This window comes from Fonsecaea multimorphosa, assembly GCF_000836435.1.
Source record: "Fonsecaea multimorphosa CBS 102226 unplaced genomic scaffold supercont1.17, whole genome shotgun sequence".
In the NCBI taxonomy this organism is placed as follows: Eukaryota; Fungi; Ascomycota; class Eurotiomycetes; order Chaetothyriales; family Herpotrichiellaceae; genus Fonsecaea; species Fonsecaea multimorphosa.
In genome coordinates, this window is record NW_015971651.1 from 268912 (window position 1) to 296751 (window position 27840).

General features: G+C 52.2%; 7 protein-coding genes across 7 annotated transcripts; 1 reads left to right on the forward strand and 6 right to left on the reverse strand.

The window, feature by feature from the left end:
- Nucleotides 1-3269: 3269 nt before the first annotated feature.
- On the reverse strand, nt 3270-10054 carry Z520_08005 (uncharacterized protein; the record flags this gene model as incomplete). The annotated part of the gene is made up of 4 exons (XM_016778502.1): nt 3270-8158; nt 8212-9193; nt 9256-9544; nt 9768-10054. The coding sequence occupies 4 exons, from the start codon at nt 10052-10054 to the stop codon at nt 3270-3272; spliced, it is 6447 nt and encodes a 2148-aa protein (XP_016630350.1).
- Nucleotides 10055-11103: 1049 nt separating this feature from the next.
- On the reverse strand, nt 11104-12563 carry Z520_08006 (uncharacterized protein; the record flags this gene model as incomplete). The annotated part of the gene is made up of 2 exons (XM_016778503.1): nt 11104-12150; nt 12204-12563. 2 exons carry the CDS (start codon nt 12561-12563, stop codon nt 11104-11106), a joined length of 1407 nt encoding a protein of 468 aa, XP_016630351.1.
- A 735-nt stretch (nt 12564-13298) lies between these two features.
- On the reverse strand, nt 13299-15107 carry Z520_08007 (uncharacterized protein; the record flags this gene model as incomplete). Its single annotated transcript, XM_016778504.1, has 4 exons — nt 13299-13473; nt 13553-14671; nt 14723-14839; nt 14893-15107. 4 exons carry the CDS (start codon nt 15105-15107, stop codon nt 13299-13301), a joined length of 1626 nt encoding a protein of 541 aa, XP_016630352.1.
- Nucleotides 15108-16063: 956 nt separating this feature from the next.
- On the reverse strand, nt 16064-16369 carry Z520_08008 (uncharacterized protein; the record flags this gene model as incomplete). Its single annotated transcript, XM_016778505.1, has 1 exon — nt 16064-16369. One exon carries the CDS (start codon nt 16367-16369, stop codon nt 16064-16066), a length of 306 nt encoding a protein of 101 aa, XP_016630353.1.
- Nucleotides 16370-17439: 1070 nt separating this feature from the next.
- Z520_08009 (uncharacterized protein) lies at nt 17440-18313 on the reverse strand (the record flags this gene model as incomplete). The annotated part of the gene is made up of 2 exons (XM_016778506.1): nt 17440-17477; nt 17542-18313. The coding sequence occupies 2 exons, from the start codon at nt 18311-18313 to the stop codon at nt 17440-17442; spliced, it is 810 nt and encodes a 269-aa protein (XP_016630354.1).
- Nucleotides 18314-19126: 813 nt separating this feature from the next.
- Nucleotides 19127-20356, forward strand: Z520_08010 (uncharacterized protein; the record flags this gene model as incomplete). The annotated part of the gene is made up of 4 exons (XM_016778507.1): nt 19127-19330; nt 19388-19577; nt 19662-20173; nt 20285-20356. The coding sequence occupies 4 exons, from the start codon at nt 19127-19129 to the stop codon at nt 20354-20356; spliced, it is 978 nt and encodes a 325-aa protein (XP_016630355.1).
- Nucleotides 20357-21122: 766 nt separating this feature from the next.
- Nucleotides 21123-27663, reverse strand: Z520_08011 (uncharacterized protein; the record flags this gene model as incomplete). The annotated part of the gene is made up of 4 exons (XM_016778508.1): nt 21123-23362; nt 23421-24074; nt 24129-24796; nt 24851-27663. 4 exons carry the CDS (start codon nt 27661-27663, stop codon nt 21123-21125), a joined length of 6375 nt encoding a protein of 2124 aa, XP_016630356.1.
- Nucleotides 27664-27840: the final 177 nt, after the last annotated feature.

Consider the following 27840-nt stretch of genomic DNA (forward strand, 5'->3'; position numbering starts at 1 on the left):
CATTATGACATATGTGACATGGATTAGGAGCTCGGGAGTCACCTTGGGACGTTGGTCTTCTCCTCCTTGAGAAGGCATATGCGCAAGCACGCGTAGCTTAGAGAATAGGAGGTAGGTGATCGCCCAGTTAGAAGATCAGAGAGACGATCCAGAAGGAAAATGACCAGACATACTTGAAAGTCGAGGCACCTTTGTCGACGGTGACCAAACATTGCTCGTCACACAACGCCGGAGACCGGAACAGGTAGCAGGAACTGTCAGAAGGAACGACAGCTTTGAACACCGATCCACAAATCAAAGCGATACTTTAGCGAAACATCCCACGTTCGCCAAATCTCAAGAGCCCCCGCGCGCACGGTGTCCTGGCGCTGCAGATCATATCTAGATCAGGTCTCCAGACAAGATGGTCCCTCTACGAGTGCTGCAGAATGGATGACTGCCGGAGGCTCACGAGCGACCAAAGTATGTGTATGGTTGTCCCAAAGGAGTGCTGAGCCTTGAACCCGGGGTCGTATATCAACGCAGGCTATTGAATAGCAGACATGTTAACGGGGAGACTGAGAAGGAGTTCGCTTCAGGCTTGTGTCAAACTCAAAATACCACCAGGGCTGACTAAAGACTGAATCGTTTACAGGGCACTAGTCTATCCCGACGAGGATAGGCTCCCAGGTAGAATACGACGATCAAGCAGACCGGCTGCGAATATCAACAAAATAAGCGAGGGGCGTCCTCCCTCGGCATTCAGCGAGAGCAGCACACCCATTGCATAATACCAACAGGGGGGACAATCACTATACCTGTGTAAGTAGCGGGTTCTCTTGATCTGTGAGGAAGAGAGCCGATACAATTCCTCGAGAGGCTAATGGAGAAGACCCTGGACACCAAATGCTCCATTCTCTACCGAGGTAGGCAGGGGTACTGTGTCCGCCATTTCCCCGTTGGCCCCCCTTGCTCGTTCCTTGCTATCAGGCTCGCAGGTATGTTGCCAACCCCGCCTCCAACTATCCTCCTTCTCCAACTGCCACGCCCTGGGCCGTGGCAGATTGATGCTTATTCTCGCTACGGAGTACGCGCGGAGGATTCCACTGCGAAATCTGGTTGCCATGCTTTACCGGAGTGGCATCAACCGGGAAACGCGTCCGGCTCTTATTTTTCACATGTCAACAGGCTTGATCTGATTATCCCTTCTAAACTCCTCTGTCAGATAGCGGAAGCGCACGTGTGGCGTCATTGGGTTCTGTGAATCGAGATAAGTACCTCGTAGGTACAAGACTGTCCTCCTCTCTGCCTCGGGATATGCGTTGGGTCATATTTTTATGCCTGACTATCCGGGGCCTAAGGTATCAAATCACCACGATATCAGCCATTTCCAGCGACTTGGGACGATCCATCTTCGGTAGGACGCATTATGATGTGCTACCAACATTCTTTCTGTGAGGCGCTGACGCTCCCACCGCTGGCAAGATCCAACACAACGTCGTATCGGCCCCCGAAATGCTAAGAGAAAAAGCAAAGATGAACAACTCACCACATGACAACAGCAATCACCACTTTGCTTGACCATTTGTGGTCCTGGACGCCGCGGTTGACCGTCTTTGTCCATCGTTGCCTGGCGTCGGGCGTTCGCTGGACTCTGGCTACCTTCCCTTTCCTCATCTTTCCCTCGTCATTGCTCCTTGTTCTGGGTTTCTTCTCGCCCCCTTTGTGGAAGGATTCCACTGCGGATCATAACCGCTGTCTATTTGCCTACTGCTTCCTTGCCTCCCTCCTGGCTTACTTCCCTGCCTGCCTGCCTGCACAATGACATATCAACAGTCGGATTTCTCCCACGTTATCAGTATCTAATGTTGCCTGTAGCAAATATTGCTCCTGCCATCACCGGTCCACTAGCCGACGCCTGGGCCTGGGTCGTCAACCCACATGATGTCCTGAATGGGTCCCGATGACCACCCTAAATACCCGGATATTTAAATACAGACCCATCGTGGGGCCTCTAGGAGTGTAGCTACGGGTAAGATCCAGGTACGAGTACAGTAGGCAGTAAATGAAGCGCCCCTTACTTCAGCTCCTCGTGGGCCCCGAAACATTGTGGACGGGGGGCATGAACATGCATGCACACCCGTGACTCGAGATGGAAAGTGAATTAACGTGGTTTCATGGGAACAAAAGTAACCAGGTTTCCCTTCGCACGCAACTCCATACGCAGGGAGACGAGATGGTCCGACTGGGGACTATGTAATGCCACTCGACCCGACCCGATCCCGAGGACCATGACCATGACCATGACCATGACCATGGGAACTGAGAAGACGCGGGCCCAAGATTGGGAAGCTGCACGCGCAGCAGGAAACGAATTGCACATAACGTACATACACAGACAGTCCAACTCTGTGCTCATTCGTATCTTATATCTTGCGTCGCGTGCGTCCCGGGCGTTGGCTTTGACTTTGGCTTTGTTGCTTAATGTGCTCGGATCGCTTAATTATTTGCTTGAATGTTTTTGGAGCAGTCACGTCGCGTCGTCGTCGTCGAGGTCGTGCTCGTGCACATGGCATAGGCAGGGCTAGAGATAGTATACTTGCTGACTGTGACTGCTGTCCTCGTCGGTTCGTGCTGTCTTTCTTTCTTTTCTTTTCATATTTTTTCTACAACTCAAGTTATCAGAAATACACCGAAAAGGATAGTAAAGGGAAGGGCTCAAAATCTCAACAAGCTAAAGGAAGGGAAGGTGTCCGTCTAACTCTTCTCAAATCTTTTTGAAACTCTGCAAATTCTATTTGGGGGAAAAGAAAGGCTAGCTACGATACAGTCGCCTTAACCAGAACTACCGAGTATTTGAAAGCGAAGGCGATGGAAAGATGGGGCAGGGTGGAAAAAGATGGAATGGGCTGAGAAGGGGGAAAAGGAATCCAAGCGGTGGTGCACAAGATGAACCCTCAACTCCTTTCCAGCGCCATCGTGGATGTGTGTGTCTGTGTGTATCAAATGCAATTCGTATCCCATCCCGCCTGCCTACCCCCTTTTCTATCCCAAAGTCTAAACATGCAACCAAAAACAACCCCCTGAATTGCTGGCTTGCATGGGTCATTTCAAGCAAAGGGGGTTGTGATTTCTTTTGTGTTTTTCTTTTTTGATCTTCTCCGGTTTCTTCCTGTTTTATTCTGGGTCGGGCATTCCGTTCCATTCACTAAATCTCATGCTTGAGATGAGATGAGATGGCCTGTGGAGAGGCTGGGAACCCACCATTGCAATGCCTGTGCCCTGGAAGATTACTCGCCAGTCACGTCCAAGGCCTTCTGAATGCGGCTGGGCAGCTCTTTGACCATGGGCTCGCGCATCATGGTGAAGTGATTGACGTTGGGAACGGGGTCAAGACCGATGATGTTGTCGGAGCCGCCGAACAGCTTCTCCCAGCCGATGGGGCCAAAGTCCTTGCGGTTGAAGAGCAGCCAGTTCATGTGTGGCGGATCGTCCGGCGTAAGCTCGGGCCGTGGGTCGTCGTCATTCTTGCACACACCATCCTGCGCATAGATGGTGTATACATTCGGGATCTTTTCCTTTGCAGGGTCCATGAGACGCGGTCGGTAGCTGCTCAACGCTTTGATGGTTGCCGTGAAATGCGGGATGAGCCAGCTTGGCGCTTCGCCTTCCTGGCCCAGCAAGCCAATCGTGTCGAAAAAGTGGTGCAGGCGAGGTGGCAAGGCCTGTGGTGGCAGAGGACACGGCACGTCAAGAAAGATGAGCTTCTCGACTGTCTCGCCCACTGCAGAGAGCTGCAGGCAGGCTTCGTAGGCGCAGATGCCTCCCGCTGACCAGCCGCCAAGGATGTAAGGTCCCTTAGGTTGACGACGACGGATTTCCTCTAGGTATAGTGCAGTGACTCCTGGAATACCGCCCTCGAAAGCTTCTGGCTCTTTCATGTAAGGACAGTTAAGAGCAACCAGAGCGACATCCTTGGGCGAGATCGGAGGGATCGTGGCGTAGCTGATCGCCGAGCCTGAGCCGTCAGGGAACATGAACACGGTCTTTGTGGCGGTTTTGGGGTTTCCCTGCAACAAGACCGATGATGCCTTGAAAGCCTTGCTGGTGCCAGCCGCCGGAGCAGATTGCTGTTCCTTGGGAGGCTCGGCAGATTTTTGATCCTTGTTGGTTTGCATTTCCGCAACGACCTGTTCCGTAGACATATCCTCCGACTTGGAGGGAAGTTTGGGCTTCTCCGCTTTGCCTCCGCCAAGCGCCTTCTCAATTTCTCCGAAAGTGCTGTGGTCACTGAAGAACGAGGGCGGCAGGTCAATACCCTTGTCCTCGCGCAGTGAGCCCAAGATCTGAAGAGACATCAAAGAATCAATGCCGACGGCTTCCAGATCCATATCAGAGGTGACTTCGCTGGGATCCATGCCAGTTTCTTCGGCAATAGCGGCCCGGATGGCGTCAAGCTTACCATCGTCCTTTCCAGCGGGTTTCTCATCAGCCTGGGAGGCAGAAGTCATGGACTCCGTATCAGCTTGGGCAGGAGTTGAAGTTCCGGACAGTTCAGTCGACCCGACTGAGGAGGCACTCGAGGGCGAAGGTGGCGCAGCCCCAGCATCCTTGGACTCGAATTGAGACAAGAAGTCCTTGACCTGTTTGAACGTTTCGGAATCGGCCAGCAAGGTCGACGGGATTTCGATGTCTAGTCCTTCGCGGAACTTGCCTGAGATGGTCAAACTCATCAAGGAGTCGACACCCAGTGCACTGAGATCGGTGTCATCGGTCAGGTCTGCGACAGGGACACCAATCTCTTCAGCCATGATATCCAATGCCCGGCTCATGACACTTGGGCCCGCAGGAGCTGCCTTTGGCTTGGGAGGAGATTTGGGGGCAGCTTTCTTTGGCTCGGCAGCGGCCGTTTTAGTCGCAGCAGGGGCAGCCGCCTTTGAACCACCGGGTGGTGGCAGGACTCGGTCAAGAACCTGTTTGGGCAAGAATTGGAAGGTTAAGCCGCCGATCTGGCCGACAATGTTGCCTTCACCATCGAAGACGAACACATCTCCAGAGTAGTCCTTCGAGTTGGGACCTGTAGGTTGCATCCTGACGTAAGAACGGTACTGCTTTGACGGCGACGGCTTCTCAAAGAAACGTAAGGAGTCCCACCCATGGTTGACATAGACGGTCTGTGACGAATCGAGTTCGTCGTTTGCGTTCATGATGAAGCCCGCGAGATGGCAGAGGCAGTCGATGTGATACGGTGCAATGTAGAAGGTGCCGGCACTGCTCGTCTGAAGTTCAATTTTGGCAGTGCCTTCGCGCAATGGACTGTCAAGGATGACTTCTGCCATTCCTTTGTACGCGTTCTGGTAGTCGACAAGAGCAGAGAAAAGTTTGTAGGCCATCTTTCGCTGAAGTCGGCTGAGGACACCATTTTGACCCATCTGCAACAGCCGGTCAACTTGGCTCTGCACAAGGTACTTTTGTCGAGCCAGATCCGTAGACCATCTCTCTGCATCACCATACTGAACCTCACAATGGGCGTGTTCCATGAGCTTCTGTCCTTTGGGGCCGACGCTGTAAAAGGTGAGGTAGCAGGTACCCTGAGTGAGATCCGCCTTGCAGTCGACGCGGAGAAGTTGCTCGCTACCCTTGAAGATGAGGGGCTTTTCGACCACCATGTTGGCACAATTTAACGCAAATTTATCAATCTCTGGTTGTAGCTTGCGGTGAACATAATCACCAATAGTCAGCGCCATGTCTGCGTAGACTGCACTGGAAGTCAAGGCGGAGCCATTCACAAGATGACCCTTGATGGTCTCCTCGAGTTCCGGCTTGGAAATATCGGTCTCGGTGGTCAAAGTGCCAGTTTGATCCTGGAATTTCTCTTCCACGACACGCTGGACAGTGCTTGTGCTCAATTTCTTGGGTTGCTCGCCCTCAGAGATCGGTGCTAGATTAGGTTTGGTGAGCGTCCAATTGTTCTCGTAATTGATCCAGAAGTTTGTGGCGTCCCAAGCATAGGCTGGCAACTTCAGGGTCTGCTGGCAGCGGGGGAAGCTTTCGTGGTAGCTATCCCAATTGATTGTAAGGCCAGCGTAATGAAGGCCACACAGAGTCGCTGTAAGAGTCTTGTAAACATCTTCGTCCCGTTTCAATGACGGAAGTGCCACAGTAGTCGGGCCCAGGATCGATTTGACCATGCCGCTGCAGATCGGGTGGCTGCCGATTTCTAGGAACTGGGACTTATCCTTGATAATGCCCTTGTCCTTTGCAGCTTGAATGGCACCCAGGAAGTTCACCGGCTCACGGCAGTGACGTCTCAGATACTCTGCGTTGACTGTTCCTCCATCCCTGATCACAGTGCTCAGTAGTGGAGCAATGAGAGGTATTTTCGGAGCATTGTAGGTGACGCCGGCGGCGGCTGCTTCGAAGTCGTCCAAAGCAGGTTCTACTTGAGCGGAGTGGAACGCGAAAGGCACTGCTAACTTGGTGCATTTCATGCCTTTGGAGGACAACTGCTCCTTCAGCTTGTCAATGTCGGAAGACTCTCCACTGATCACTGTTGCCTTCGCGCCGTTGATGCAAGCGATTTCAAGCGTCTTCCCGTCGACAACCTCTTCAAGTTCCTGGACTGAGGCAGCCACAGACAACATTGCGTGCGTGTTCATCGTACAATGTTGCTCGAGACATTTAGCCCGTGTGCCTGTCAAGAAGACAGCATCGTTGATAGACAACACACCAGCAGCCTGCAAAGCCGCATATTCTCCAAGGCTGTGACCAATGACTGCGGCGGGCTTGATACCCCAGGATCTCCACAATCGAACGAGCGCCATCTGAACACAAACAGCTCCGGTCTGCACCACCACTGGGCTGAGCTTTTCAATTTCAGTGCTGCCATCGACCAAGGGTAAGATAGCTGGCAGTCCTTGATTCCGAGCAAGCAGATCGAAGCGTCGAATATCAGCTTTGAATTGGTTGTTGGTTTCGTAAAGCTGTTTGCCCATGGCAGTATAGTGAGATCCTTGTCCAGTGAAAGCAAACACCATCTGGACACCCGAGGGAACAGAAGTTGGCTCAGATTCCAGGGACTTCTGAAGCCCTGACTTGATGGCAGCCAGATCGGAGCCGGTAACAATCGTTCTGTACGAGTAGTGCACTCTTCTTGCTGTCGTGGTGTAGGACAAACATGGGAGATCTACAGGTTTGTCGGATATATAACCGATGAGGTTCTTTGTGTTGTCAACCAAGGCTTTCTTGGTCTTACCAGTAACCGCAACGACAGCAGTCGAGCGAGGATCTTCGCCGTCAAAAGTAGGTAGAGCTCCATCTTCCATGAGAAGTGAGGTGTTTCCTCCTGCGGCACTGAAGTTGTTCAGAAACATTCTGCGTTTGCCACCTTGCGGTCGCTTCCAGGGAGTCTCGCGACCAAGAGAGATGTGCACATTGCGAGCCCCAAGATCAGGGAAATTGTGGTTGATGCTGCCTTTGATACCGCAGTGAGGTGGAATGAGTTCGTTCTCAAGCATGAGGAGGATTTTGACGAGGGCAGTGATACCCGAAGCAGCCTCGCCATGTCCGACATTCGCTTTCACAGACCCTAGATAAAGTGGCCGCTCTGGAGGACGCTGCCGGTTCGCTGGAGCGAATGCTCCCAGGACCGATTCCATTTCGATGGCATCACCTGCTTGGGTACCAGTACCGTGCATTTCCACGTAAGAAATATCATGAGGATCGAGGTTACACTCTGTAAGCACCTTCTTGAAGAGATACTCCTGCGCACCCGCATGAGGGTGAGTGATCGACACCGCATCGGCAGAGTGGTTGGTCCCTGTGCCGAGGATGACAGCCAGAATCGGGTCGTTATCCGCTTCAGCATCTTCCAGACGTTTAAGGATTACCGTGCCGGCGCCGTCTCCGCGACAGTAACCGTCCGCTGCATCGTCGAATGTCTTGCAGTTGCCCGTCTTGGACAAGAACTGGCCACGCGACAGCCCGGAGAAGATATCTGGGTTTGTCAAGACATTGAGACCACCGGCAAGCGCAGTGTCGCAGTCTCCAAGCCAGAGGGAGTTGCAAGCAATGTTAATTGCAGCAAGACTAGAAGAGCATGCTGTGTCGACGCTGAAGCTAGGGCCGGAAAACCCAAAATGATAATTGATTCGCCCCGGTGCAAAAGCTCTCACACCTCCTACAAACGATTAGAAATGCCAAATTTTGAAGCACAAGGAGAAGAGAACCCACCAGGGATGAAATATGTTTGGATGTTTTGTCCATCTTGAATCTCTCGCCAGTCATCAGAAGTCTGGCCATAAAATGTGCCGACTCGATCAACCATAGTTGAAGGTGTTCTGTTAGGGACAAAGCCCGACATTTCGAGCGCCTCGTAAGCAGTCAACAACGCAAGACGGTGCATAGGGTCTGTCTGAGCCGCTTCCTTGGGACTCATGTTGAAAAAGCGGGCGTCAAACAAGCCAGGATGGTCGATGAAGCAACCATACGGTGTATGGCTTGTATTTCTTCGTTTGCCGCTCGGGTCGTAGTGTGCTTGCGCATCAAATCGATCCGGGGGCACTTCGCGGTGAACGTCAAGGCCTTTCTTTAAAAGGTCCCAGAACAAGCTCGGGCTCATGGCATCCGGGAATCTGCCAGACATGCCAACAATAGCAATCTTGGGTTTACCAAGACCTCCGATTGGCTTGGGCTCCTTAGGCTCGTCAGTAACCTCTGTTTTGCGGTTGTCAACCACAATCTTGAATGAAGCTTTGTGATTCAAGGCATTGACCAGGCTAGCAGAGGCATTCTTTGCGCCCACAGGAACAACACGGCACTGTTCTGGTTCAGCCGAGGAGACGCTGGCCACACAGTTGGTACACAGTCTGTCCCAATGTAGAGGTTTTAGCAGAATGTCTTCGAGGACATCCTCAACCAGCTGACGGAAATTGGACGCGTCGTAGGCATACTCTTTGCCATTGTTGATAATGGGAATTCGCGCTTTCCATTGGCCGGTGCTCTCGCCCTCGATGGACGTGGCCAAAGAGACCACCGTCTCGTCACTATAGAAATGAGGTGCATGGTAGGGCCCGAAGATGGGAAGCCGAATTGGTCGACAAGATTTGAAGATTCCGTCTTCAATCAACCTTTCCAAGTCTCCCGGTGGGGCGCTGATGGTGACTGAGTTGGTGCTGGTCGCAGACACATAAGGTCGGCTAGTTGGGGGGATTTTCTGCAGCGGTAGCATTGATTCAGCAACTGAGGCCCAACATATGGAGAGGGGATTGCGCTTACAGTTTTCTTGTAATAGTCATCGAGTGCTAAGTAGGCCGATTCCTTTCCCACTCCGGGGAAGATGGCTGCCCAACTGCTTGGCAGCGACGTCTGTTCAATCTCCTCACACACTTCGGTGACCTGGGCGCCCACACGGAATGCAAGCTTGAGAGCCTCGAGGCCGACAGAGACAAGCTCGCGATAGGTACGCGCGCAGCTGACGGCGGCGGCAGAGAGCAGTCCAGTACATGATGCCACGAGTCTGGTATCTTCGGGCTTGGGATAGATCTCGGATCCATCTCCGTAGTATCTGACGGGGAAAGGTTAGCAAGTATTTTATGAACAACGTCTCTCAGCACAGAGGATGTCGAGGATGCGTGGCTGGTGCATGTTGCCTGTCGGGATGGACGGCGCCTGGTGATGGCAGCCTGCACCATTGGCTCTAAACCCCGCCCAAGGCTTGGCATTCACGTGCACCTCCCGAGTCCTCAACAGGAGAAACGACAACTGCCAACTCCCAACTTCCAACTCACCTCAGCAGAGTCCCAATCTGATGAATACACACCAACGCGCTTTCAATTGCTGGATGTCGCACTCCCGCTTCCCTATACCGCCACAGCAAGGTCTCGATGCTGGTGAAGCCCGGCAAGCCCCGCGTCACATGAGGGAGATGGGTGACTTCGTCTCGCAAGATGAAATATGCCTTTTCAATAAAAGAGCTCAGAAGAGGGTTGTCGGTAACTGTCACTAAGTCGCGCAAGTCATCGAATCTTTCTTCCGATTGATCTCCGAATAGGAGAACCTTGATGTCCCGTCCCATGGTGGTTGGAATGTCTGCACTAGAGAAAGGCAGACACATTGGTGGGGGACACTGAATCCAGATTTAGAGACTGAATCAGTCCAGATATGAAAGCTGGGAGAGCCCTCAACGTGCTTTTCTACTGCGAAAGTCTCTCGAAACAACCTCGAACCCTACTGAATTCCAAGAACTATCGGCCACCGATAAGACTGGAGCTATAGGGGCACAATGGAACCAAGCACATGGAACAAGAGGCAATCTGCGATGACGTTTGAAGGTCTTGCCATTCACGCAGAAATGCACCCAATCAGCAAACTACGTTGGCACTTCACAGAGTGCTCAGAGTGCCTGTCTTCTCCACAGGATGCACATGGCACGAGCAGCACCGTCAGGCGAACAGACCACAGCTGTCCGAAGCAGAGGCTCAAAAGGGTCCGGTGCATTTACTGACCGGCGAATCTATCTTATGACGACATCGGACGCCGCCACCAGGGGAGCAGACACGGTGCTCCATGGATTGTCATCTTGCTGTGGATCATTGGCGTTTTGAGCAGCTCCAAATATCCACCGAGTTTCGCTCGCCGGTCAATTCTTAGCAGTGTAACCGCTTACCAATGGCCCTTTGATTCGTGCGGGCAAACGAATCCATTTCGAACGACTGGAAATGGCAAGCTGGCGATCTCGACTGCTATCTTCGATCTCGACTGCTTCCTGGTAGATCGAGCTTTGACGCTGCATTTTCTGCTGCATGCATCGATTGCGAGATTGAAGCAAGTCGACGAATTCCACAGTCTAGACCCTCCAAATTCCGCGAGAGCGCGCGGCAACTGTGGCTCTATCCTTCATCAAACTGACTCCCCTGTACCGAGCTTGGGTGCTTTTTTGGTAGTAGGAGGTGGAGCCATAATTGCGAGGGTGGAAGATCTGTCCCCAGTCCAATATTTCGAATTGTCTATCTAAAGGTTTCGTTTGCGGCTATGGTACGGCTAATGCTTTCTCAAACAACTCCAACCCCGAAAAGTCGATGGTAGAGACGAACGGGTTACGCCGTGAATAGAAACCCTTCCAGATCACACTTTCACAGCTTGGGTTGACGGAGCACCCAACTGCGAAAGGCTCTCGTTCCTGAGAATTGCGGGTCGGTAAGAGGCTTCCAGAGTCGACTCATCGAGAGCCTCGCGCTGTGAGGGAGATCGCTTGTCTTCCTCAAATTCTGGACCTTTCAAATCCTTCAACTTATCCTTGGCCTCCTCAACCTGTCCCTCGAGGTTGTCGTACCAGATCCAGTTAAAGCGGTGGTCTAGATTATTCTTGATCTTTTCGAGGTCTGCCCCTGTATCCTCACCCTTTTTCATGCAGATTTCGCCATTTTCTCTGCTAGTGTCGACAATCTTCAGAGTCCGTGGTCGGCGGATGGCGTCGAATGCAGCAAATGCGGTTTGAATATCATCGGCCGTTTTGATGTTATCATCCGCCAAAAGTCGAGCCAGAACCAAAGCATCTTCGAACGCTTGTCCGGCACCTGCGCCTTGGTGAGGAGTGGCCGCGTGCGCAGCATCACCAATAATGCAGAATCGGCCACGATAGAAGGTAGTGGCGTCTGGGTGGTGCCAAAGCGACCATTTTTGCGGGTTCTCCAACAGAGACACGACTTTCTGCATCTGTGGTCCAGTTTCCTTGAATTCCTCTTCGACCATCTCCTTATTTGCCGGAATAACCCAGCTTGGATCATCCCAGGTTGGTTGGTCGCGCGCTGCCACAACATTGAGCATGGTGCCCTTTTCGACAGGGTACGTCGTTGTAAGGGCGCCATCTGAAATATTAACATTGCCGTTCTTGGCGAAGTCTTCGCCTAAAACCGCTGCAGCCTTGTCCATGGGCACAAGGCTGCGGTAGCCGAACTCTCCGGAATACTTCGGCTTCGCATCGGGATTGTCTGCTCCCAAGAGGATTTGTCGAGTTCTAGATTTGATCCCATCCGCCCCGACCACAGCATCGGCGTCAAACATTGTACCGTCCTCGAAGCTCAAGCTAACTCCGCCGGATGGATTCTCCTCGATGGTTGTCAGCCTCTTATCCATATGCCATGTGCCCTCAGGCATCAAGGACACCATGTCCTGAATCCTGTCAGAAGATTGTTCGCTGTTACTTTGGAAGAGCTTGTCCAGACCTTGACTAGCAGTGTACGGTGCACGGCCTGCTGGCCCGAACCTTTGCAGTACAGTGTTGTAAGCGGGTGGTTGTCTTCTGCGTTCCCGTCTCGGTACGTCATGTATACGTCCTTCTTCTCCGACATTTCGTTGCATCGCTTGAGGAAACATTCGTAGGAGTCGGGATCGACGGCTTTCAGTGCCTCCAAAGAATTGAGGGCAAAGCTGAGACCCGCTCCGATGTCAGCGAACGCAGGCGCGGCCTCGAACACTTGACAGCTAATGCCACGGCGGAGGAGGCCCCGAGCCAGACTGAGTCCAGCAAGGCCTCCGCCAATGATGGCGATGGAGAAGGGCTTCTTGGGCCAGAAATCGGTCATGGTGAAGATGAACGGATCAAGATAACTGTCTTCGTGGAATTTCGAAACAAGCTTGCTGAGTTATGCTTCCAAGTTGAGACTTTCAGGGTGATATACCCAAGTCGCATGTCCGAACAGGAGCTGATGTCATGGCAAAGCCGTGATATCTTCGATCTGGACGGATTGATTACCTCTTGGCTCCAGTGTCGCATGGGGCAGCCTCCTGTCCGAAACACTTCACGGTGACCGAAGCCTTGTGGCAACTCATCTATTCTCATTGGCTCGATCCTCAGTACGCCCGCTTATCGAGCTTGTATTGAGGAGAATTCATGCTACTGACATCAGAGAGCCTCGTCCAGTTGCGGTTGCCATGTTACAGGACCTAGTCTCATTCTCATTCTGACCGAATCTTTACAGGGATACGGTTTATTCACGATGCTTCATTTCGGCCTTTATACCTGGTCGTGACACGGTTGTCACCAACACGACGGGAAATAGAGTTACAGCAGCTTCTGGACTCGGAACCTGAGACTCTGCCAGTGCTCGATTCGCTCAGTTGACATTCTTGTAGGTCAAAGAGTCTCACGAGGACTGTTTCTGATTGCTGATTTTCAATTACCTAACCCCGATCTGCATTCCACGATCTTTCTCTCTACTGTCCCTCCTTTTTGCGTATTACTTGTGTCTCAAATAGCAACTATCTTACACCATCACCTCACTTTCTGTTGTTGAATTTCACTGTGCCGGCTTCCAAGCTCAGCAAGAAATGCCCTTTGGTACCTGGGTGGGGACAGAGAACGGGTTTCGGAAGAAATTGTTGGGGTCATATTTCTGCTTAATGCTGATCAAGCGACAGGTGTTGTTGCCGTAGAATGCAGTCAGAGGATTGATACTGATGTCAGCATCGACATATCCTGCATAGCTCGCATTTCTGCGCGAGGGGTCAGAAGTCAGTCAAAATTGACAAACGCAGTTGCATCGATGACATCGAACGGAAAGCAAGTACATACCCTACTCTAGGACGGAAGAACTTCTCAAAGTTCAATAGCCACGCACGGTTCTGATTGTACTGGGTCACATTCTTTGGCGAGTTCATCTCGATTCGCAGCAAAGCCTGCGCCTCCTTCAACCAAGGGAAGGCTGATGTTGTGGTCGGGTTCGCGATGCCAAAGCTGGTCCATTCGCCCCAGAAGCCGGCTTCCTCGCCTAATGAAGCTGAACTGTTGATGAGTTCCTTCAGAGTGTCATTTGTGATGGGCCTGCTCTTCTGGGTAAAGTAGGTCTTGCTGATGACGCCGAACCGGGGCCATGGCTCGGCGACAGGTTCAGATGGCAGGGCTGGTGTATTATCAAGGCGGAAAGCCGGCTGTATCGGAGTCAGGTTGATCGACTCGGTGTTGTACACCTTGAGGAAAGCTTTGTAGGCCGACGCATCATCAGTGCACCTTGTCGAAGGATCTTGCCAGTACATGCGAGAATTGGCCGTGCTGCAGTTTCCATCGATGGACACAACTCCGTCTGCGACGTCCAAAAGACCTGAACTGTTCAAGGCTGTTCGAAGCTGCTCGGGAGAACCACCCAAGTACCAGCCGATCAGGTGAGTGCGGTTGCTATAGACATTAAGCTGGGTTGTGAGTTCCTTCGGCGCAGTCGGTGCCCAGTCGAGCCATTTTCTGGCCACCTCATACCGGGTGTCCGAGTTGTTATAGAAGCCAACGACCATGGCGGATCGTGGCAAAGTGAGAATCTTGACTGTTGCCTCAACGATGAAGGCGTATTGACCGCCACCCCTTGCAGCAAACCACAAGTCTGGGTATGAGGTAGGAGAGACGGTGACAAGCTCGCCGCTGGCCAAAATTGCCTTGAAGGAAAGCACCTGATCGACTGCAATCCCGAGGGCTCTGTGCTGAAGGCTGTATCCTCCAACACCGAGGTATCCTCCTAGAGCAACAGTGGGACAGATGCCTCCGAGGAATGTCTTATTGACAACACTCAACTCTGTGTATATTTGACCAAGATTTGCACCAGCTCCGATTGTCGCGTTGCTGAGGTCACTGGAAACCTTGATATAATCCAGGGATGATACGTCGATGACGAGAGAGCCGTTGAGTGCCGACCAGCCCTCGAAGCTGTATTTGATTGTCAGAAGAGCTCGCCAACAGAGTCCAAGCAATGCTTACTGGTGTCGTCCTGAACGAGGAACAGCTTGGTAACCGGTGGTGTTAGCGCAGCCCATCAACGCGCCCACTTCAGTGAAACTCTCAGCGAAAGCGATCATGGCGGGAGTCTCTGGCTTGCTACAGAAAATGTGAGTCAGTCATCTCCTCGCAATCGGCTTCAGACCACGAACATGATGGCACCAATATAGGCATCGTCCCAGGTCGCGTTTGCAGGTGATTGCACGCGCTTTTCGACATTTCCTCCCCCTGCAAGAGCACCGTTGACACATTGTTGTAGGGCTTTGAAGTTTGAGCCTGGAGCTGCTATAACGGTGCTCGAGAGTAGCGCGAGCACGCAGGTGAAGAGAGCCTTCCAGGACATTCCTCCGCGAGTTACAAACAACATCTTGATACCACGAGGAGAAGAAGGGAAAGCACAACGTCAACAGAAGTACCTGACTCGACAACCCTCGGAAAGGCGCTGGAACAACAGAATTGAAAGTCGCGCCAGAACCAGTCTGTGTTTACGCGTCTTCTGATACTTTTTAAAGCAGCCTGGAGCTTGGAGCTTGGAGCTCGTCGAGCTCATTGTGGTCAGTCGTCATTGGCAGCACCTGGACAGGCTTGGTTTCTCATCCTGGCTGTGTGGAGACGTCGGTGACCGAGTACCTGTTGAATCCTTGGTCTTCCATCCCACACCCTAACCGACGTCATTTGACGTGTTGATGGCTAACCGCAAGCTGCACCTGAGGATCGACAAAATCGAGATTCAAGTGCAGGAGGAAGGCCACGGCGTGCGGAACGCGGGCAGTGATCACCTCGTGGCTGGGGGCCGACGGCGGAAGTGAAGCGGAGATTTACCATTTCCAAGCCTGGAGAACGTCGCCAATGGCAGACACGTTTCGAGGTGGGCAAATTCTGAATTTCCGGCCATTGCGGAGATTTTCACTGTCTACGAGCTGCGTCTCAAGTCCATGGTGGCTTGAGCCGTGGCCTGGAAAGCTGGAAATTGACACGTGTGTATGAATTTCTCGGGGTATTAGCCAACATCTCCCCGGATATATCGGCAGCTGCGGCAAATGACTTCCAAATGGCGGAAGATTGGGAGAGAAGTGCTCTGCGGAGGCAAGAGGTGGATTGAAGCTGCGCCGTTTCCTTGAGGGTGAACAAGGCTGAGGCCAACAGGGGCCGCTATGCCGAGCGCCAAGCCTGCTCCCCACGTTTCCCGTCTGGGGATATACCTAGACACCTAATAATCATACCGAGTACCAATTCTCTATTCATACAGAGTGTACACCCCACACGAAGGGTATACAACCCAAACACCTTTTCTTTGTTTTGTTTTGAATGCGGGGATTTCCTTCACTCCTCCTTCCCCGCCGTGCCCCTAAAGACGTGTTCAAAATCAAACTCATTCCAAATCACCTTTGTCTTGATGCCCGCCCACTTCCACTGGCCCTCGATCTTCTTGTAAAAAGTGGTCACCGTCCCATGCCCGTGGCCCTTGACGGCCACCTCCTTGCGCCGCACGTCCTCGAACCGCTGGTGCGCGGCGCGCGACTGGTGGTGCGAGACGATTTCCTCGCCCGACACTTTTTCCCACTTGGTGGCCCCGATCAGGTGTTGGGAGGAGATGAGCTCGTCGCCCAGGAAGAGCGGGTCCGACATCATCGAGATGTACTTCTCGGCGGGGAGGTCGGTGAATTTGGCGTTGTTGACTTTGTCGTAGTCGATCTGGTTTTTTCCGGACAATCAGTGTCATAGAGCCATTGGGAATGCCCAGAAGGGCTGGAAAGGGGGGGGAACGATCGTACGGTAAGAGTCGGCGCGATTATGTCCATCAAGCCATACCAATTCTGGCCCCTCAAAGTGTTAGATCGAATGTCATTTTTCAATTGGTGTTCGGGGGAGGGGGGAGGAGTTAAGTCTTGCCTTGTTATCGTAGCAGTCCGCCCACTCGTAGAGCACGCCGTTGCAATCAAGCCACTCTGCAGAAGTTTTCATCAGCACCTCCATCAATTCAACGAAGCCATATCTTGGAAAATGACACCCGAACTCACCATCAAAAGTGATCCTTTCCTTGCCCATCGGGCCCGAGGAACCGATCGAACCCATAACAGCGAATACAACTTATTCAAGAGTTACGAAATTCAAACAAGACAAGAAAAAAGAGTTGAAAGATCCTCAAAACATGGGAATGTGCACTCGCAGAACTGCTGGTTCCCAAAAGTCCATGTTTTATGACCTCTGCGGTGTTGGACAATGTCATCGTGATTGCTGCGTCTGGGGCTGTTTCGTGTTCAGCCTTGCTTCGGTCACCGTCCTCGGCGGTTAACCCCTGGAAGGGCTGTCAGAAAAAAGTGGAGCCACTTTCCAACATGGCATATGCGGGTTGATTCGAGATCTCGATGCTTCATGCACTTAGATGCATACATTCCGCTATGCATATGCGAAAGATCTTAGATCGTACCGTTACGTAGGCGGCGTCGCGGGCCATGTGTTATGCAGTGGATTGGAATCTCGACCCGGGAGATGGTTGGTGAAACGGCTCAACGGGACGAAGCTAGTGCTGTGGGCGAGACTAAGAACTAGAGAAGGAAGACTCGTAGGAATGCAAAGATTGGAAGCAATGGGTTTAGAAGCCTGCTATTGGTGGTCTATGTCTATGTGTACCATTGGCGCCACTTTGGCCAGAGCTAGTGAAGACAACATGCCACTTTCAGACAGCGACTCGATGCTCACGCGAGGGCTCCTCCTGAGATTGTGATTGTTTGTCCTGGATCGAAGCGTCAGCATATGGACGAAAAGGGAGGTCGTGCCTGAATGACATCCAAACTCACCGTTAATCCAGCCTCCATCTTCGCTGGCCAGAAACGCCACCACGCGCGCAATATCCTGCGGCTTGCCGGTCCTCTCGAGCGGGTTCCGGGCTGCGACCCATTTCGAGATATCCTCGGCGGTCCACGACGGATCGGCACCGGGAATGTACTTCCAGCCTGCCTCGGCGGCCATGTCGGTATCGACGCCGCCGGGGGCGATGACGTTGACGGTGATTTTCTTGTGGCCAAACTCCTTGGTCAGGCAGCGCCCAAAGGCCTCGACGGCGACCTTGCTGCCGGAATAGAGCGCGTGCTCCTTCATGCCGACGTGCGCCGAGATGGACGACATCATCATGAGCCTTCCACCTTCGCTCAGGAATTTGTACGCGTTTTGCGCGACGAAGAACTGCCCGCGCGTGTTGAGCGCGAAGACCTGGTCAAACGCCGCGGGAGTGATCTGGTCGATACTGCCAAAGTGCTCCATGCCCGAGTTGGACACCACGATGTCGATTTTGCCAAAGTGCGACTGCGCCTGCTCGAACAGCTTCGTGATCTGCTCCGGTTGGGAGATGTCGGCTTGGATGGCGACCGCATCGCTGCCGTTGGACACGATCTCCGCCACGACCTCGTTGGCCGGCTTCGCGCTCCGCGAGTAGTTGACCACGACATTCGCGCCGCGTTTTCCAAGCTCGATGGCAATGCCGCGTCCGATGCCACGCCCGGATCCCGTCACGATGGCCACCTTGCCGTCCAGCCGGGACGTCGGCACTGGTTCGCGAACCGTAAAAGTCATTGTCCTAGAAATACAACACTCGAGAGAGTAGGAAAGTTTCACGTCGCTGCAAATAGGGTCCAGGCGCAGTTGAAAGGGTGAGTCTGACCGCCGCGCAGGGAAAAGGGAAAACTTGACAAACCTCTTTTAGTATACATCTTGCCGCTACATCGACCTAAAATGTTCTTGGTATATTCTTTCATCATGCCGGTAGACGCAAGCTGCTTTCGATTGTTCAAGATCCAGGAATACCTATTGATGGTGGTGGGGAGCGGCCGCCTTGATGGTCGTTGACCGAAGATACGGCCCGATTGGGTCTTGGCGGGCCCTGGCTTGGCTTGCCGCCTTGCCGCTTATTCGTATCAGGCCGATGCCAGGGATGTTGATTCACATGCTACATCCCAGGAACCTACAAAGTTGGTTGGGTTGGATTGCCAATCACTCGCGTCATTCTTTACCGAACGCCGACATGGCTCACAAATACATCATCAGCTCCATGTCAATCCTCGATCTTGACGCACCCGATCGCTGGAAACCTGATGCCAGCAGACAAGGGGGAGGGAACGAAAGGGGGGCACAACAGTGATGTATGTTTGTCTCGTGTACACAGGGCACAATCTTGCCATGGCGATATTTAAAACGTCTGAATCTCGCCGCCTACAAGGGGGTTCATCATTCTTTTTCCAAGTCATAAGCTATCTATAATCTACGAGTGAGTTTCAGCAAAGAATTGATTAGTCTTTTCAGTCTTCCTTTGTTCTACACGTCCACAGACAGACAAGAGACACACGCATACCCCGCCCAATGGGAATCATCGATAGCATTCGCTCCAAGATGTCCGGCGCAGCACAAACCAACGGCCACACCAAGAAGGTGCTCGTGGTCTTCGGGGCCACGGGCAAGCAGGGCGGCTCTGTGATCAAGTCCGTGCTGGGCGACCCAAAGACGGCCTCCATGTTTTCCATCCGCGCAATCACTCGAGATCCGTCCAAGCCGGCGGCGCAGGAGCTGACCAAGCAAGGCTGCGAGTGTGTATCAGTACGTCAGAGAGGAATTTCCTGGGGAAGCTGCCTGGCTGATCTGTGTGTGTTCTAGGCCGACCTTGACGACAAGGAGTCTCTCATCCATGCCCTTCAAGGCGCATATGCCGTGTACGCGGTGACCAACTTCTGGGAGAAGAAGACTGCCGCGGCGGAGATCCAGCAGGGCAAGAACATTGCCGACGCGGCCAAGCAGTGTGGCGTGCAGCACTTGGTCTGGAGCAGTCTGATGAATGTCACCAAGCGTATGTCCAGCCAGCCCCCCTTCTCTCTATGCATGTGCCGCGATGGACGCCCCCAAGCTATAGATAGCTAACAGTTAACAACAGTCTCTGGCGGAAAGCTGTCTAAAGTCGCACACTTCGACTCAAAGGCCGAGGTGGAGGAGTACATCCGCCAACTAGGCATCCCTGCGACCTTCTTCATGCCGGGGTTCTACATGTCCAACATCCCCGGCCAGAGCCTGAACAACATGCAAGGTGGGAAGTGGAACTTTGCGCTGCCCATCCCCACAGACGCGCCCATGCCGCTGTTCGATGCCGACACCGACACGGGCAAGTTCGTCAAGGCCATCCTGCTGCACCGCGACCAGGTCCTGGGCGCCCGCATCTACGGCGCCACGGGCTACTACACCCCGGAACAGATCATCGCCGACTTCCAGGCCGTCAAGACCCAGGATGGCCAGGGCGGCGCCGCCCGACAGGTTCCCGAGGAGGCCTTCAAGAAAATCCTCGCCTCAAAGGGCATGCCTGAGCCCATCCAGGACGAGATGCTCGAGAATATGCTGCTGATGCCCCAGTTCGGATACTACGGCGGTGCCGACCTCGCCGAGAGCCAGGCGGTGAGTTTTCTTCAATCCTCTTCCTGTTAAAGTTCCCATTTTTGGGGTGTTGTTTTGTTTGAACCATAATGGTCATAAGCCCAGACGGCTAACTCGATGTTTCTTCTGCAGATCCTGGACGAGCCGCTCACGACCTGGAAAGACTATGTCGCCCGCTCCCCCGTGTGGGCGGAGGTGCATTGAGTTCCTCAGTCGAATTCTTTGTTGTCAGACGCCAGACGTCGCTGTCAACCGTGCATGTATTGGCCCCATCCATGGACACAAGCATTGCAGCGGCAGAGATAGATACCATCTTAAATGACGCACAATGTACTTGAGCTTGCAACCAAATACTCCTTCCTATCTACCTCAAGCCCTGTGCCGCCTTGAAGATTGTAACACAACGAAACGAACAAGTAACACGAAAATGAAGAAGCGGAAAAAACCTTTTACATAGAACCTCCCTCTGAATACAATCAATCCGCACGACTTCCCACAAAGCTCCCCTTCTTCTCCCATATACCTCGGAGAGTAAAGTTGGAGAGAATACATGAATACATGAGCTCTGAGCCCGAAGAGGAGACCAGAAAGCGTCGTAGATGCCATATTATTATTTTGTTCCCGCGTGTTGTTTTTCCCGCTTCTCTTCTTGAGCCTAGTGAGTGAGTGCTCGTACTTGGGTAGCTACTCGATAATGACCCAGAAGTTGGAAGGTCCACTTCAAATGTTCACTTTACGAATTTCAAGCTACATCAAAGTCTCACAGGGTCATTACCCATTTTCAAAGACAGCACGTTGCTCATCCTCTGTACGAAGGAGACTCTAAAACCAGTCGCCACAATTTTGTACGACATCTCTCTTGAGGATCTACTGGACTCCAGAGAGTTTAGGAAGCTTCAGGCTTTTAGCCAACTCTCTGAGGCGGCAGACGTACCGGTACACGAATTTCTTCCTTCTTTTGGTTTTCTTTTCATTCGTCTCTTTCTTTCCCTTTCCCCTTATCTCTCATTTCCAGCCTTCCAAAGTTATTGGAGAACGAGTTCACAGGCGGCTTTCTCCTTGAAGACGGGCCCTCCATCGGTGATGCAGACCTCTTCCTCGAAGAGAGCGTCTGTGCATCGTCTGAAGATCTCACCGAGGACAGGAAGACCTTCGCGAAAGCCGCCGCGCTGGCGGATGCGTAATTCTGCCATACGTCATTCTTGTGCGAGTCTGCGTAGTCGCATATACCCCGGATAACAAGACAATCAACCGCATTAACTACCCCTGCTGCCTCCATTTCCACGCAAAGCACCCCATGCTCTGTCCCCAACTCGTCTCTCATCTGCGCATTCCGGATCAGCCGATTGCCAGAGGCCACAACACCGTAGTGAATTTCAGGAAAGTTCAAACGTCGACTTCCTATTCTCCAGATTTCTTTTGTAGCGAGGCACTGCTCGCATGTTGCGTGATTCGAATCGTGCACGTAGGAAGCTTCGAACAGCTTGTCTCGCTCGCTCCCTGGGTATTTGTATTGTGGGTTGCGGTCCCCAATCTTTTTGATATAGCTTGCGAGTTGTGTCCCCTTCGTCTCAGGGTCCGACTTCAGGATACTTACGGCCGACATGAGGAAACGGGATGACCTCTGGAGCAAGCCCTTCCGTACGAACTTCCCGTCTTCGAGGTCTGCTCCTAAATCATACTGAATCACGCCCGACGATGTGTTCATTGGATGACTAACGACAACGTCGCCCAGACGGATGTCGTTTGCTCGAGACGGAATCCCGCCCCCGATGCCCACTAAGAGATAGAACCTAACGTTCGGAAAGCTCCTCTTCATGTGCGTGACGACGTCGGCGGCGGAGTTAGTCCCATATTCCCCGGAGGGAAGACAAGCGGTGACAACATTATGTTGACCAATGCGCCCCAGTGCGTAGTGATTGCTGTCTTCTCGAGGGAGGGGGAGCTCTGACTCTGAGTACCTGAAGTCAAATAACTGCCGCACCGCTAGAAGCTCTTTGTGTAGTGCGCAAACAATTCCAACCGTGTAGTGCTGTGGTGCCAAATACTCGCTCTCAGTGCCTACAGACTCTAGACTCTGGCCCATACCACTGTCATGGAATTGAAACTCAAAGTCATCTTCGGGTGACGCTGGCTCGCCCCCTTCCGGGGCTCCGACGTCCTTCCAGAACCGCTTGAAGTTTACGTTGTGTCCAAAGACCACAGCGCCGCTCGCGCTCCATTCGAGGACAGCCTGAGAGAAGACCGGGGGGACGGGAAACTTGAAAGTCGAAGGCAGAAGGACCTGGACCAAGTCGGAGTGCTCACTACCAACTTTTCCGTCGCACTCACACTTGAAAACTTTCACTGGGTTGTGCCAAAGAACGTCACCTGTCAGTCTCATCGGAATAGACGTCTCGTCGCCATCGTGTATGTCCATGATTTCCTTGAGGTCGAGTATAGAGGCAGCGAGATAATACTTATCCTTGGGCAAGCTAGCCCAAAGATCGCAGAGACTGACACCGAGTGGCTGAATAATGTCACCAAATCCACGGCCGAACAGGGTGATGGCGTGGATATCTCGAGCAAAATCCACCCAGCCTTTCCCGACCAACTCAAGCTCCGTCACACGAGGGAAGACCGGATCTCTAGTCGTCACGAAGTCCCGAAAATCCCAGCCTTCGAGGTATCTCCGGGCTTGACTTCTTGAACCAAGGCTACCTTGGACCTGGTAGTCGATTAGTTGCTCTAGGATATCGTAATAATACTCCACCTGATTACAGAAGCGAATGTAGCCGGTACCCTGTTTGAAGATTTTTAAGTCCATGTTGACCTCGTCCAGAAGGATCTCGACGGCCGACTTGGCAGTGTGCTGTAGTTCTGCTTCCTTCATATCCTCGGCCTTGAATAAAAACGCAGATTTGATGTTGCTACTTTTGGTATATTCCAAATAGGCGCGCAGGAGGTGTAGTAACGCGCTGGCGCCGTTAACCAGCCAACCGCGTTTGTCTTCCTCGTCCCATAGAACGACGAACTTCTGCGAAATCCAGCGAATTTTATACACATAGTAATTTCGCGAAATGTGAATGGGGCTGTCTTTGTTGCCGATGCTGGGCCGAACACCGTTCAAGATGATCTTTCCCTGGTGGATGACTACGTTTTCGAACGTGCAACCTTTGTGTGGCCGCTGGAGTCTGCTCTTTTCCACTGTATACACGGCGTCGGCCGCACCTAGATAGAGACCACGTCAGTAAACAACTTTTCTGTAGAATGGAAGGGTTCTTCCTACCGGCGCAGTATTTCGCCTCGGAACACCAGCCGACAATATGTCGAGCGGTTTCCACATAGGCGAGCGAGAGATTTTCCGCGTGGTCATCAGTTTCATAAAAGTACGGTATCCGGCTTCCGTCTTTATTAAAAATTAAGTGCCAGAGAAGTTGGTCTCCGGTCTGTTTCGTAGGGACCAACATAGCCGAGAACCCTTTAATGAACAGCCTACCGTTGAAGATGTTCAGGCTTTGCGTCCCGATCAGCTCCGCCATAACATTGAGAGGGATCTCTAGGCCTGTATTGTGCTCGGCGCGCCGAGGAGTCGGATACCCTTCAACAAGGACTGGATTTTTAAATAAGTTGTGCCAACACTGACAACTAGGTGGCCAGCGGACCGGAACCTCCAGCCGCATGTGGAAGTCGATCGTGCAAATGACTCCGGTCGTAGACAGTGTATTGAATACGCGGCTAAGACGGTCGTCGTTACGGATATCGGAAATGAATGGCGTGCGAAGTGCGATCCCAGAGTCGAAGGGCGAGGAGCAAAGAGCAGCGCCCAACCACGCCAATTGTTCGCCGACTTCCACGATGCTACACGCTGGGCCGAAAACTTCTACGATAACCTCAGAGTCCTCAAGCCATGCCGTGAGCTGCGTATAGTCAGGTAAGTGATCTGCAGAAATGCTGTTAGAGAGTAGGGTGAAGGCGCTTGAGCTCCACGACTCACATTGGTGTCGCTCGCCGGGCTGACTGCGGACAGTATCTTGGACGAACTGCATTGTAAGCTCTTCAACCCACGGCCACATCTGGCGTACGTATTGTGCACATGTCAGCGCTTGTGCATCTCTCGGCGATCCGGTTAGAGTAATGGCTCCAGCTAGAGACTCGTCGGGACTACCTTCGTATTCCTGGTCTTTGATAAATGTCACTGGATCCCAACGCACTTGAAAGATCATTTTGTGGGCTTCTGTGGAGCGGCTCCTGCTGACTGTGTTGGATCTCGGGAAGGCGGCAGTAATGTCCCCTCGAATTGCCTCCATGCAATCTGCCGTCGTCGTATCCAACAGCAACTCCCGCTGCAATCGGGCGACGAGCCACTGGTACGCCGCGCTGTCCAACACAACATCCCAATGTGTGGAGAGCCCTGCTATCGTGGGGTCTTCATCAGGTTCTGGCGTCTCATGCTCGGACTTTGCTTCGGCAGTCTCCTTGGCGACCGCATCGTAATTTGGATCTTCTCGGTGACTGTCCCAATGTTCCATGACATCCTCTCGGTGACTGTCCCAGAGTTCCATACGATCCCTCAGCGACATCTCGTCGGACACGTTAGGCGACTTAACAGGAACGCTCTCAGTGATTGAGGAGTATCCCTCTTTGAAGCGCTCGACTATCTTACTAAGAAGCACGCAAAGTAAGTGCCATTCCACATGCGCAGAGGCCGAAACTTACCTTCGATGTTTATGTACGAAGAACATGACATTGCGATGCGCCTGGGTCGGCGAGCCGTGACCGAGTTTGAGGGCAAATGCTTTGAGTAATTCGGGGAGGACACCAAGCAACCTTTCTACGGCTGGATCGTCAAGTGATTTAGAGGGGACCATGCTGATCAGGTTCTCCACAATTTCTGAACAATACGTTTCCTTACCCGCGGGGGACAGACTCGATGCATCAGAATAGTCCGTCCTACCATCGTCCAGGTCCAGCTGTTCGTGACTTTCCGTATCTCCTCCTACCAGACGCGGAGACCGTTGAAGGCTGTCGGCGATTGCGGATTGTCTTGTTACCTGAATGTCTTCCAAAAACCTGGCTTTGTCATGTATTGTCGAGGCGTAGCCTGAATCTGTGGGTGCAACCGAATGCAAGCCCCGAAACAGGTTATATGGGTAGATTTTAATCAGATTGTCCAGGTTGTTCTCCGCTATTATGTCTAAGAAGCTCACATTCGGGGCGCGTCGTCGTACTTCGTGTCTTTCGAACAAGTTGTCGATCCATACCCATCGAGCAAGCTGGAATGTGCGAATAAACTCACTCTGATCGACTCCATTGGCTTGCGCCTTATCGGCATGCCATAAGACATTTCGCACGGCGTACTCTAGAAACGGAAAATCTCCGGCCACGGATTCGCGCAGGCGTGCAGCTTCTGCCGTTGATGCCTTTGGAAGTGAGTCCAGATTACCAAGATGGCTGGTAAGGTCGATGCTGATATAGTCCAGGCAGCAACCCTTCAGACGTTGGTGGCTTTCTCCCTCCAAGTTCGTTCCATTGCCGAGATCCGGCCACACCTCAGTCAACCCTTTTTCCTTGAGGAGAAAATCTCGGACAGATTCGTGAATGAACTGCACTGTCGGTGTTTTCGACCTGGTAAGTTGAGCAAGGCCCTTGGAGGAATTGAGCACAAAGTGATTCATGTACTCGATGGTGATCTCCTCAGAATTCCAGGTCATATACTCAGATTCAGGATCGAGACCGGCCAACATTGCAAAGTAGAATTCTTCTAGCCGAAGCGGCCGTTCTGCAAATAGGATCCATTGGAGACAAAGCAACAAATCGTCCATGTTGGAACAATCCTTGGTCAAGATGTCCTTGAAGAGCTCGCTGAGTTTAGCAGGTATCTCCCGGAGTTTCTTCTCGACAGCAAAGATACGGCCGCGCTTGAATTCATCGTTAAGTATCGGAACGACTAAGACTACCCACAGGAAGACACCATTTGCCTTTTCTCTTATCTGTGTTCTGACTTCCTGACTCTTCGTCCCTTTTCCAGCTCGGAGATGGCTTTGGATGTATTTGTCCAGGTCCTCAGCATGACCGTCTTCCTGTTCCAATATCAGAGGTCGACCATACCGAATGTCAATTGTTGGATAGTGGCGCCTAGCAAAGCAAAAGTAGATCTGAGTTCCGTGGTCGAGCGCAGTCTTCCCTAGTTTTTCAAAAAAGCCAATCATTTCTGAGATCTGTTGCTCATCACACTCATTGAGGGCGTCTATGAAGCACTTTAACCGTCGGTGCTCGAGCCTTGCGACGGCTGTAGACAGAAGCCCACACAGCTTTTCTGTTGTCCACACCCGGGGTTTGCTTTGGTCTTCCAAATCATCTAAGTCGTCCAATAGACCCTGCAGTTCTGTCCATTTTGTCAACAGCTGAAAGATTAGAGACCGGTACATGCCGACCGTCGAATATTCCAGTTGGCGACCTCTTGCGTTAAAGAAGAAGGAGATCACAATATCTTCCGTAGATCTTGTATTGTCAGCATGTGCGAGGGCGAACTTCATCAACGTCGATTTCCCAGATGCAGGAACCCCCTGGACCCATAAAAATCCACGATGCTGGTATATTTTCTTTGGATTGTTCCAGTCCAGGTAAACAGGGTGCTTCAACAGCCATTTGCAGGTTGTGGAATAGGCAGAACTGATAGTAGACCGACGCAAGTCCATTTGCTCAAAGCTCAGTGAATCCAGTATCGTTTTTCGACGGGCGAGCAATGTTGCTTCTTCCGTAGCATATTGCTCGATGCCTTTCACTCGGACCCCGTAGTTTCTGTGGATTTCCTCTTTCAGCCGATCAAATGCTCTGGACCCTCCTTCCCCGTAAAGCATTGGCATGGTGAGGTCGAACATTCCCAGAAGACAATAAATTCTATCTTCTTCTCTGCTAGTCTCGCGTCTGGAAGCCCATCGCATCCGCTCTGAAATAGTGAAATAACTCAGAGGTTTCTTCCTCTGAAGAGCTGTTTCAGGAATTCCGGTTATTTCGGAGATGATCTGCGCAAGTGTATCTTTGTGGCCCAGCAATACGCTCTCCCGACTATAGAACTCAACTTGTCTTGGAGCAAGGAGTTCTGGTAGGGTCCAGCCTCGCGTAAACCACCTGCTTTTCCGGAAAGCGGGTTCCCAGATGTGAGTATTTCCTGTGTTACCGCGTTCATGAGCCGAGACATCGGACAGAAACACGTAGCACACTTGTGCGTCAGCGTACCAGCGAAACATTGAATTGATAGCTTCTGAGACTTCGGCCGAGCTTGTCTTATCAATACAGCATGTATCGATCCAGAAATGTTCCAGGCCATCCTTTCGCGCTCGGTCGGAACAGAACTGGATCTTGGTGTAACCCTCCTTACCCCCACCTTTTCCATCTGATATATCCTCCAACCTCACCTCTTCACCTGGTCCCCATGTGTGGGAGAGGATTGCGTAGGGTGGGATGTCTGTAAACAGGCCATCGGCAAAGCTTAGCTCATCATCTTGGCCAATTTGAAGTAGGCGCATTTTCGGAATGTGGATCTCCGTAGATGGAAAGGTTACAGTGTTTAGTCGTGGATACAGCAGCAGTCATTCAATCAGAATTCTTGCTCGTTAGACGACTTGCAAACTCGGCTTGCGTGATAGGAATGCTAGAAAAGCTCGACACCGTCTTGAAATTCAGTCAAAGGGCGTTTGAGATAC